The sequence below is a fragment of the Crassostrea angulata genome, chromosome 5, assembly GCF_025612915.1.
Source record: "Crassostrea angulata isolate pt1a10 chromosome 5, ASM2561291v2, whole genome shotgun sequence".
Lineage (NCBI taxonomy): Eukaryota > Metazoa > Mollusca > Bivalvia > Ostreida > Ostreidae > Magallana > Magallana angulata.
Genome location: NC_069115.1, coordinates 32,401,715 through 32,413,436, shown reverse-complemented (window position 1 = coordinate 32,413,436; position 11,722 = coordinate 32,401,715). Strand labels below are relative to the sequence as shown.

At 33.4% G+C, this 11,722-nt stretch overlaps 1 protein-coding gene and 1 pseudogene across 1 annotated transcript; both read right to left on the bottom strand.

The window, feature by feature from the left end:
* Positions 1-360: 360 nt before the first annotated feature.
* LOC128182773 (uncharacterized) lies at positions 361-3,790 on the bottom strand. Its single transcript, XM_052851522.1, has 14 exons — positions 3,779-3,790; positions 3,351-3,404; positions 3,121-3,183; positions 2,763-2,831; positions 2,603-2,671; positions 2,422-2,490; positions 2,249-2,317; positions 2,026-2,094; positions 1,806-1,874; positions 1,582-1,650; positions 1,409-1,483; positions 1,131-1,253; positions 683-811; positions 361-554 (listed from the first exon to the last, which is right to left on the bottom strand). Exons 1-14 carry the CDS (start codon positions 3,788-3,790, stop codon positions 480-482), a joined length of 1,014 nt encoding a protein of 337 aa, XP_052707482.1. The 3' UTR covers positions 361-479.
* A 1,359-nt stretch (positions 3,791-5,149) lies between these two features.
* LOC128185328 (uncharacterized) lies at positions 5,150-8,755 on the bottom strand (annotated as a pseudogene).
* Between the last annotated feature and the right edge of the window lie 2,967 nt (positions 8,756-11,722).

Below are 11,722 nucleotides of genomic sequence, written 5' to 3'. Positions count from 1 at the left end.
GTTGTGCAGAGTTGTGTTAGCGTCACCGCGTGTTGTGTAGAGTTGTATTAGCGCGAAAGTGTGTTGTGCAGAGTTGTGTTATAGGGAACATGTGTTATACATGGTTGTGTCAGCGCTATCCCGCGTTTTGAAGATTTGTCTTAGCGCGAAAGTGTGTTGTGCAGAGTTGTGGTAGCGCAAATATGTGCATGTAAAGAGTTGTGTTAGTGGGACCATGTGTTGTATGTAAAGAGTTGTGTTAGCGCGATCGCGTGTTGTGCAGAGTTGTGTTAGCACGACCATGTATTATCCAGAGTTGTGTTGAAGAACCAACAACAATTAAAAATAGAGAACAATTTAAGTTTTATTAACATCTGACATTCACTTTAACTTGTAGATTTGAACGTTGACAATAAAAGCACAAAAGTACAGAGATGTAGCCGACAATATAGAAATATATAACAGATATGATAAATCCAATGCTCAATGTTGTTCATTGTCTATTTCAATCCTAAAAACTTTCTAATTCTTCTTCTCCATCCATTCTTTTTCTTCTCCAAATTATTTGATGGAATCTAAAGAACAAGAAAGAATTCAGCCATGAATATACGTATTAATAAAGACTTCACAGAAAAAAAAAAATTCGCCAGATGATAATACATATATATGAGAACAGTTCTAAAATAACTACATATACATGTACCTCCATTTTCTCTTCGTCGTCGCCTTTGTTTTCATCATCAACAACGTAGCAGGCACCATATAAGGACTCTGGGGGTAGTTCAAGTTCAGCTGATGCCACAAGGCTTGATAGGTCTGGATACCTCGGACCCTGCGAAGGCAGAATGTTTAATTTTTAGTACGTGTATATACTTTACAGGTTATGCAACTTCCATGTACATGTACATAAAGAGACACAGTAAAACCGATTAACTGTGAAAATGAAAAATTAAGCACTTTATCATATATAATAAGATGCATGCATTTAAAATATTTTTCAATCAATTTGTGACCAAATTAAAGTGAAGTTTTGAGACCATTTCCAAAGCAGACTGAATGAAAAAGAAATTTGAAAAGGAGACATATAGCAGGAACAATAACTCTGCATAAAGAACTTCTTATTTGACGGCATGCAGTTTGTAACTTTTTACCTGGAGTAGATGGTCATCATCGGTTTGCTTGAAACTGATGATGTTGAACAGGAACAGCTTTCTCGGTACGAACTCCTCCTCCTCCTCCAATAATTTCAACTTTTTCCTTTCAGTGTTAGTTTGCTATAAAAAATAAAATCGAAAATTGTATGTCATATTCCATGAATAAAATTTCCTTTATGATAGCGTATGTGAATTGGTCTTTATAGTATATAATTTGCTATAATATTAATTATGCTACATGGCCATGCATTTTCATATCATACATGTATTCTTACCAGTAGCTCGTCAAACACTAACTGCATTCTTTTCATCATCTTGTCTGTTTGTGCTTCACGTTGAGCGTGAATCGTCTAGGGAAAAAAAATAATAAATATAAACATGCAACTGTACATGTATTTGAATATATGTGTATATTGTTATAATCAGATATATATGTACATTAGCTTACCATAAGTTCTGCACAAACTTGACGCATTTTCTCTTTGATCTGCTTAGTCCTTTGCTGAGCATGATAAGTCTGGAAAAAAAATATTAAATGAAAATTGCGACTTAACAACTTATAACATGAAAACATACTTGTATTTCAAAGATGCAACGTATAACAAGTATTGTTGTAAACTATTTGAATCAGTTCTCTTGACTATACTCGTACATTTATTTAAATGCACTCACCATTAGCTCTGCAAAAACTGTAGTCATGAGTTTCTTGGACGTCCTCATCTTTTGCTGAGAATGAAACATCTATTGGAAAAAGTATTAACGAAATTAACACTTAAAAATGTTTTAAAAGCATACATCATATGTTGATTGGAAGCATTTAAATCATAATTGATACTTGATTAAAATTTTTGAGTACATACATATGTATTTCATGAAATATAAGTACGCTTACCATTATCTCTGTTAAAACTGTACGCATTTGCTCCTTGGTCTTTTCAGCCTTTCGTTGTTCATGAAATGTCTGTTTAGAAATTAAAATAAATCATTAACTGGTATCATATGTATTGAGGCATTATAAAAACACTGTTTTAGCATTGATTGAATGATTGATTGATGAGATGTTATACAGAAACGATATGTCAATTATTTTTTGTTTTACTACAGTCTTTGCTAACCCTTAGCTCTGTAAAAACTTCACGCATTAGTACTTTGTTCTTATGTATTTTCTGCTTATCATGAAATGTCTGTAAATTTTGAAATCTAATGTTTAAAACACACGTGCGTGTATTTTCATTTCTTATAATTCCAATCTTGATTTTCTTTATATTTTGTGTGTACAATAACTTACCATAAGCTCTTGAAGAACTTCATCCATTCTTTTTTTGTTTTTCTTGATGCATTGTTGAACGTGACATGTCTGTAAAATCGAAATAAAATCAAGACTTTTAAAGATTATATCATACTTTATTAATATATCTATTAACAAATGAATTGAATTTTAAAATTTACAACAAATATGAATAATATACCATAAGCTCTCCAAAAACTCGGGTCATTTGTGCTTTGATTTTTTTGGTGTGCGTCTCGGATTGATACTTCTGAAAAATTTATATTTAAATATGACAACAATGCTTTATACCTGCAGATTATGATAGTTTAAAATATTTACAATAGTGAAAAAGTTCTTACCAATAGTTCCTCCATTTCAACCACTCTCCTTCCTTTATTCTTCAGCAATTTCACTTGCATTGGTTGGTCCTGAAAATATGCAATATGAAGCTAGATTATTAATTTTGTCCATAATTTATTTCATTCCTTCAGAGATCAATAGTAAAAAAATGTGTTCAAAAATTGCAGGAAACAGTATGATTAATTAAGATGAAACAATGTACATCTAAATAATATGAATAAACATGAAGTTTTAATTCCATGTTTTATAATTTGTCAATTATTTTTAAAAATTCAATTCCACGTACTTGCACAAATAGATATAAAACAATTGTTTTAGTTGTGCTAATAATAGTTAACTCATAAAGATGTGTAATACCATGGGGGCTTTCTTTTGGAGAGGGAATTTAGTGAACCTGGCGACCCAAGATGGCGTGGATCCCTTTTAAATGAAATTGAATAAATTTTTCATTTTTGCATTCATTAATCTGCACATTCAAAATTCTACATGGCATTAATTAAGATTTAAGAGTTGGTGTTAGATATCTCAAAGCATTCTTTATAATAACACAGTGTTAATATGAATGTTTCTGAAAATGAAATGTTTACCAATAAATCCCTCTGGACCTGCCCTCTGTTTCTCCTTTCGATTTGAGTTTGATTCTGCAGAAATAATAAAAAAATAACTTACTAGTATCCATAAGTATTACCATTACAGGAACTTTAAATACGAGACGAATATGTTGTCATGTTGCATTGTAAACTTTGTATTTACTGCCATCCGGTAAATTCAAAATTTACAACATGACAATGTCACGCAATACGTTGAGAGACATACGCCAAATCACTGTTAGCTGGATGCATGCATTTGTTCAGATATTAAAAAATTAAAACTTAGATTATCAAGGTGAAACTTAAAATTAGAAAACAATTCATCAATCGCTTAATGTATCGGATTGGTAAAAGCGTAATTTAATTTAGACTTTAACCAAGTACACTTTATCTGGAGTTATTTACAGTAAAATAATCATACTTACATTCTTCTCCATCCTTCCTTTCGGTTGTAGCAACAACAATGATTATGACGTCATAGATAACGATCGTCATTGTGACGTATGAATGACGTAATAGAAAACGACTCTCTCTCTCTCTCTCTCTCTCTCTCTCTTGCCCATAGGTATGTGGCATACCGTAATACCGTACTCGTATGTAGCATTTGTCGTAGGCCCCTAAAATCAGCCTCAATAGCGGTGTGTTCAATGCATTACTTACGAAACATCAAGAAACAATTTCAATTACATTGTAAAAAGGCAAACATCTAGCACAGTTTCATAATATGTTACTTTGTCAACTTAATCGTCTGTAAATTGGAAACTGAATACAGATTTTGTAATTTTAATTTCAAAAATATTCAAAATTTAAATTTCAATACAATAATGACATGATGTTCTTTCAGGTAAAATGTGAAAAAGAGCCATTGCAAAAAATAAACAGTGTGTACTAAATCAGTTTCGACATATAGCCCGCCATGCATCGCGGTAGCCAAACTTTGAAAACAGGTCCAAAATTGTGTAAAAGCGACTGTATTTTGTGCAGTGTTGTGTTAGCAGGACAGTGTGTCGTATAAATTTGTGTTAGCGCGACTGTGCGTTGTGCAGAGTTGTGTTATAGCAAACATGTGTTGTGTATGGTTTTGTTAAGGCTATTACGTGTTTTGAAGACTTGTGTTTGCGCTATCGTGTGTTGTGCAGAGTTAAACTAGCACAATCGTGTGCTGTGCAGGGTTTTGTTAGCATGACGGCCTGTCGTACAAAGTTGTGACAGCATGTTGTGCAGAGTTGTAACGCGACCATGTGTTGTGCAGAGTTGTGTTAGCGTCACCGCGTGTTGTGTAGAGTTGTATTAGCGCGACAGTGTGTTGTGCAGAGTTGTGTTATAGCGAACATGTGTTATACATGGTTGTGTTAACGCTATCACGCGTTTTGAAGATTTGTCTTTGCGCGACCGTGTGTGTTGTATACAGAGTTGTGGTAGCGCTATCGTGTGTTGTGCAGAGTTGTGTAAGCGCGACCATAAGTTGTGTAGAGTATATTGTTAGTGCGACAGTGTTTTTGTGCAGAGTTGTATTAGCGCAAATATGTGTTGTGCATGTAAAGAGTTGTGTTAGTGGGACCATGTGTTGTATGTAAAGAGTTGTGTTAGCGCGATCGCGTGTTGTGCAGAGTTGTGTTAGCACGACCATGTATTATCCAGAGTTGTGTTGAAGAACCAACAGCAATTAAAAATAGAGAACAGTTTAAGTTTTATTAACATCTGACATTCACTTTAACTTGTAGATTTGAACGTTGACAATAAAAGCAGAAAAGTACAGAGATGTAGCCGACAATTTAGAAATATATAACAGATATGATAAATCCAATGCTCAATGTTGTTCATTGTCTATTTCAATCCTAGAAACTTCCTAATTCTTCTTCTCCATCCATTCTTTTTCTTCTCCAAATTATTTGATGGAATCTAAAGAACAAGAAAGAATTCAGCCATGAATATACGTATTAATAAAGACTTCACAGAAAAAAAAATTCGCCAGATGATAATACATATATATGAGAACAGTTCTAAAATAACTACATATGCATGTACCTCCATTTTCTCTTCATCGTCGCCTTCGTTTTCATCATCAACAACGTAGCAGGCACCATCTAAGGACTCTGGGGGTAGTTCAAGCTCAGCTGATGCCACAAGGTTTGATAAGTCTGGAAAACTCGGACCCTGCGAAGGCAGAATGTTTAATATTTAGTACGTGTATATACTTTACAGGTAATGCAACTTCCATGTACATGTACATAAAGACATAAAAAAACAGTAAAACCGATTAACTGTGAAAATGAAAAATTAAGCACTTTATCATATATAATAAGATGCATGCATTTAAAATATATTTCAATCAAATAATGACCAAATTATAGTACAGTTTTGAGACAATTTTCAAAGCAGACTGAATGAAAAAAGAAATTTGAAAGGGAAACATATAGCAGAAACAATAACTCTGCATAAAGAACTTTTTATTTCACTTCAATTCAGTTTGTAACTTTGTACCTTGAGTAGATGGTCATCGTCGATTTGCTTGAAACCGATGATGTTGAACAGGAACAGCTTTCTCGGTACGAACTCCTCGTGCGCCTCCTCCTCCAATAATTTCAACTTTTTATTTTCAGAGTTAGTTTGCTATAAAAAATGAAATCAAGAACTGTCTTTCATATTCCCTGAAAAAAATTTCCTTCATGATAGCGTATGTGAATTGGTCTATAGTATATAATTTGCTATAATATTAGTTATGTTGCAAGGCTATGCATTTTCATATCATGCATGTATTCTTACCAGTAGCTCGTCAAACACTAACTGCATTCTTTTCATCATCTTTTGTGTTTGTGTTCCCCGTTGAGCGTGAATTGTCTAGGGAAAAGAAATAATAAATATAATCATGCAACTGTATTTGATTTTATGTGTATATTGTTATAATCAGATATATATATGTACATTAGCTTACCATAAGTTCTGCACAAACTTCACGCATTTTCCCCTTGATCTGCATAGTCCTTTGCTGAGCATGAAAAGTCTGAAGAAAGAAAGATTAAATGAAAATTACGACTTAACAACTGATAATATGAAAACATACTTGTATTTCAAAACATGCAACGTATATCAAGTTCTGTTGTAAACTATTTGATTCAATACTGTTGACTATACATTTATTTAAATGCGCTCACCATTAGCTCTGCAAAAACTCTAGTCATGAGTTTCTTGGACGTCCTCATCTTTTGCTGAGAATGAAACATCTATTGGAATAAGTAACGAAATTAACACTTAAAAATGTTTTAAAAGCATACACCATATTTTGATTGGAAGCATTTAAATCATAATTGATACTTGATTAAAAATTTTGACTACATACATATGTATTTCATGAAATATAAGTACGCTTACCATTATCTCTGTTAAAACTGTACGCATTTGCTCCTTGGTCTTTTCAGCCTTTCGTTGTTCATGAAATGTCTGTTTAGAAATTAAAATAAAACATTAACTGGTTTCATATATGTATTGAGACATTATACATAGGCGTCGGAACCGGGGAGGCTAGGGGGGGGGGGGGGGGGGGGGCGGGCGGGGGGCTTATAGGTATAGGTATACTCCCCCCCCCCACGGATTAGGATTTCCATGATTTTGGAAATTAGTTTTTTTCCTCAATATCTCTGAGGATTAGTCTAGCCCCCCCCCCCCCTTTCAATTTGCTTCCGACGCCAGTGTTATAAAAACACTGTTTTAGCATTGTTTGATTGATTTATTGATTAAATGTAATATAGAAATGATATGTCAACTATTTTATATTCAACTGCAGTCTTTGCTTACCCTTAGCTCTGCAAAAACTCCACGCATTTGTCTTCTGTTAATTATCATTTTCTGTTCATCATGGAATGTCTGTAAAAATTGAAATCAATTTGTCTAAATACACATGTGTGTATGTTCATTTCTTATAATCACAATCTTGATTTTATTAATATTTTGTGTGTACAATAACTTACCATAAGCTCTTGAAAAACCTCATGCATTTTTCTTTGCTTTTCTTTATCTTCTGTTGAACGTGAAATGTCTGTAAAATCGAAATAAAATCAAGACTCTTTAAGATTATATCATACTTTATTAATATATCTATTAACAAATGAATTGAATTTTAAAATTTACAACAAATATGAATAATATACCATAAGCTCTTCGAAAACTCCGATCATTTGTGCTTTGATTTTTTTGGTGTGCGTCTCGGATTGATACCTCTAAAAAATTTATATAAATATGAAAACAATGCTTTATACCTGCAGATTAATATATTTAAAAACAAAAGTTCTTACCAATAGTTCCTCCATTTCAACCACTCTCCTTTCTTTATTCTTCAGCAATTTCACTTGCATTGGTTGGTCCTGAAAATATGCAATATGAAGCTAGATTATTAATTTTGTCCATGATTTATATCATTCCTTCAGAGATCAATAGTAATAAAATGTGTTCAAAAATTGCACGAAACAGTATGATTAATTAAGATGAAACAATGTACATCTAAATAATATGAATAAACATGAAGTTTTAATTCCATTTTTAATAATTTGTCAATTATTTAAAAAAAAAACAATTCCACCTACTTGCACAAATAGATCTAAAACAATTGTTTTAGTTGTGCTAATAATAGTTAAATTATAAAGATGTGTAATACCATGGGGGCTTTTCTTTGGAGAGGCAATTAAGCGAACCTGGCGACCCAAGATGGCGTGGATAGCTGATAAATGAAATTGAATAAATTTTTCATTTTTGCATTCATTAATCTGCACATTCAAAATTCTACATGGCATTAATTAAGATTTAAGAGTTGGTGTTTGATATCTCAAATCATTCTTTATAATAACACAGTGTTAATATGAATGTTTCTGAAAATGAAATGTTTACCAACAAATCCCTCTGGACCTGCCCTCTGTTTCTCCTTTCGATTTGCGTTTGATTCTGCAGAAATAAAAAAAATTGAACTTACTAGTATCCATAAGTATTACCATTACAGGAATTTAGAATACGAGGCGAATATATATATATATGTTTTCATGTTGTAAATTTTGTAATTACTACCACCCGGTAAATTCAAAATTTACAACATGACAATGTCACGCAATACGTTGAGAGACAAATACCAAATCACTGCTAGCTGGAAGCTTGCGTTTGTTCAGATATTAAAAAATCTAAACTTCAATTATCAAGGTGAAACTTAAAATTAGAAAACAATTCATCAATAGCTTATTGTATCGGATTGGTCTAGGCGTAATTTAATTTAGACTTTCACCAACTAAAGTTTATCTGGAGTTATTTACAGTAAAATACTTAGATAACGATCGTCATTGTGACGTATTTATGACGTAATCGAAAACGACTCTCTCTCTCTCTCTCTCTCTCTCTCTCTCTCTCTCTCTCTTGCCCATAGGTATGTGGCATACCGTAATACCGTACTCGTGTATAACATTTGTCGCAGGCCCCTAAAACCAGCCTCAATAGCGGTGCTGCAGTTCTAATAAATGTTCAATGCAATACTTATGAAATATTAAGAAACAATTTCAATTACATTGTAAAAAGGCAAAAAATCTAGCGCAGTTGCATAATATGTTACTTTGTCAACTTAGTCGTCTGTAAATTGGAAACTGAATACGGATTTTGTATTTTTAATTTCAAAAATATTCAAAATTTCAATTTCAATACGATAATGACATGATGTTCTTTCAGGTAAAATGTGAAAAAGAGACATTGCAAAAAATAAACAGTGTGTTCTAAATCAGTTTCGACATATAGCCCGCCATGCATCGCGGTAGACCAACTTTGAAAACACGCCGTCAAAAACTGTATTTTGTGCAGTGTTGTGTTAGCAGGACAGTGTGTCGCAGAGGCGGATCCAGCAATTTGGAAAAGGGGGGATTCCATTTGATAAAAACCAATATTTGCAAAATTCATCATTTGTCAATAAACAAGGACGTTTTGAACATTTTCGTGCGAATACAACCGTATTTAATAAACATTTATCTCATCACTATCTATTTCACATCTATTTCAACAGCATTATTGAGTGTTTTGGTTTAGGTAAGGAAGATTTACATAATATCTAGCCTCAAGAAACCCATGTCTCAAGCAATGAGAAAGTGCGTCTCTGCTTGATAGAAAAGAAACACTAAGAAACAAAATATAACTCAGACTAATTACGACAAACTTTTATGAAAATGGATATTTTGGTAATTTTTTATGTCTTTGATGTTTTTAAAGCTATTCTGAACTATATATCGATTTTGATTTCTATAGATTGCCTTCTTAAATAAAGGTCTAAATGATAGGATATGACAAACGAACGGGGATAATTTATCTGCTGAATAGATGGTACGGGTGTAATACAATGGTAAAAGCAATTGTCGTCCCAGGGAACTTGATGTGTCCTCTTTAATGGGTGCGCTACATCATCCGGCACTAGTACAGATGCGATCATATTTAGAAAATTTTGAAAAATTGGGCATTTTCATAGTGGTTAACATATAAACCCTTTACGCGGTATTTTTTTAAACAGAATTTCCGATTCTTGGAAACAAAACAAAAAAAGGGTTTTTTTTGTGTTTCATGTGTGTATGAAGGTAGCTAGCATTCCAGAAAAATAGCATATAAGTATATTATAAGTATATAACCCGCTTAAGCGGGTCATGTAATTTCCTTTGTATATTTTTCGTATGAAACGAAGTAAAACTCATCTATTATGATTACTTTAGTTAGTTAACTAAACAATACTTTTAAACTTGAGTAAAACGAATGCGTGTACTCGTACTTGAACGTCGTTTTACTCGATGGCATGTCAGTTCAAAACTGTATGAACTATAATCAATTTTTTTTTTTAAAAAGAGTAAAAAAATACATTGTAGATGTTATTATAAATCTGCGTTTTTAGCGATACTGCTTATTTACATGTATTTTTTCTTAAATTTTCCACATGTTTACTCAGTGTAGTAAACACCAGATGCTGAAGGAGTATAATGTACTTTATTTCGATAAAATATCAATATATTTAATTCAGGTTGAAAGATATAACAACGTTTTATCGAGCACGTGGTTTGCTATTTATAGTTTGTTTACGCGTAGTAATACTGGTTAGACCAGTTATTAGGGCATGACTGGTATGCTTTGTGATTTTAAGTTATTCGAGCTCAAGACTTAGCGCTGTTTACACGCTTTGCAATGTCGGACTCTGAAAGCGTTTTGTTGGGCGGGGACACCGACAAAAATTCTTCAACTCCAGCCGCCGATATATCGGACACTTTCAACCTATTTAAGTGTTACTTGGATTCTTCGCTAAACTCGTTCAAGAAGGAGCTTTTGGACAGCCAAGAAGGTAGAGAAATTGATTTAGAGAAAAAACTTAAAAAAGATATAGCGTCTTCATTAAAGAGTCCGGGCAATAAAATACAGTTTGAATTCAATGAAGAAATCATCGCAGATTTGCAAAAGTTAAAGAAAAAAGTAAAATCTAAGAGTGAGTGCGAAGCATTCGATAGCATCATAACAAAGTTGTCTAAAAGAAATAAACTTATCCGTATAGCAGACAATTCTCCAGCAGGGTGGGCCACAGTTCATCAATATGAGCACAACGACATCGCCTCTGATTCGGACGATGACAAAAAACTACGACAGGCAGAAAACAGAGCTTTGCGTGCTATTAAAGAGAAGAAGAGGTTCCAGCCCTACAAACCACGCCCTTCCGGCTACAGCGCTCCTCAGCCTGCTACTGGCAGTATTCCTTCCGCTGCTGCTGGAAGTCAACAGCAGCTTTTTCGTGGCTTCGGGAAACGCCGTGAACCATCTTCCTACGACATCTGTTTCCACTGCAAGTCAGTCGGGCACTGGAGGAAACACTGTCCCCTGTTCAGCGCCGCCAATCAGTCAAGCGGTTCGGGATCAGTCAGTAAATGATAAGTATGACGATTTTGATTTCATGGCTTATGAAAGTTTCTGTAATTTGAAAGAAAATGATATCATATCTGAACATCAAATCTATTTGAAAAATTTAGAAAGCTTTAGAGATTCTAAAGGTGTAAAGCATCGGTTAAGAAATGCAGTACAATTTTGGAAGAGTATAAATGCATCTGACTTCATTATCAGTACTATTAGCACTGGCTATGTAATTCCATTTATTATGCCACCAAAAGAAATGTACATGAAAAATAATAAGTCTGCCATACTCAATGCTGAATTTGTTTCTGACACTGTTTCAGAATTGTTACTTTCAAGTTGTATTATACAAGTTCCTTTCATACCTGTTGTGGTAAATCCGTTAAGTGTAGCAATGAACAGTTCTGGTAAGAAGAGGTTAATCCTTGATCTGAGTGTTTTGAACAAGTTTGTAAGAAGAGACAAAGTGAAAT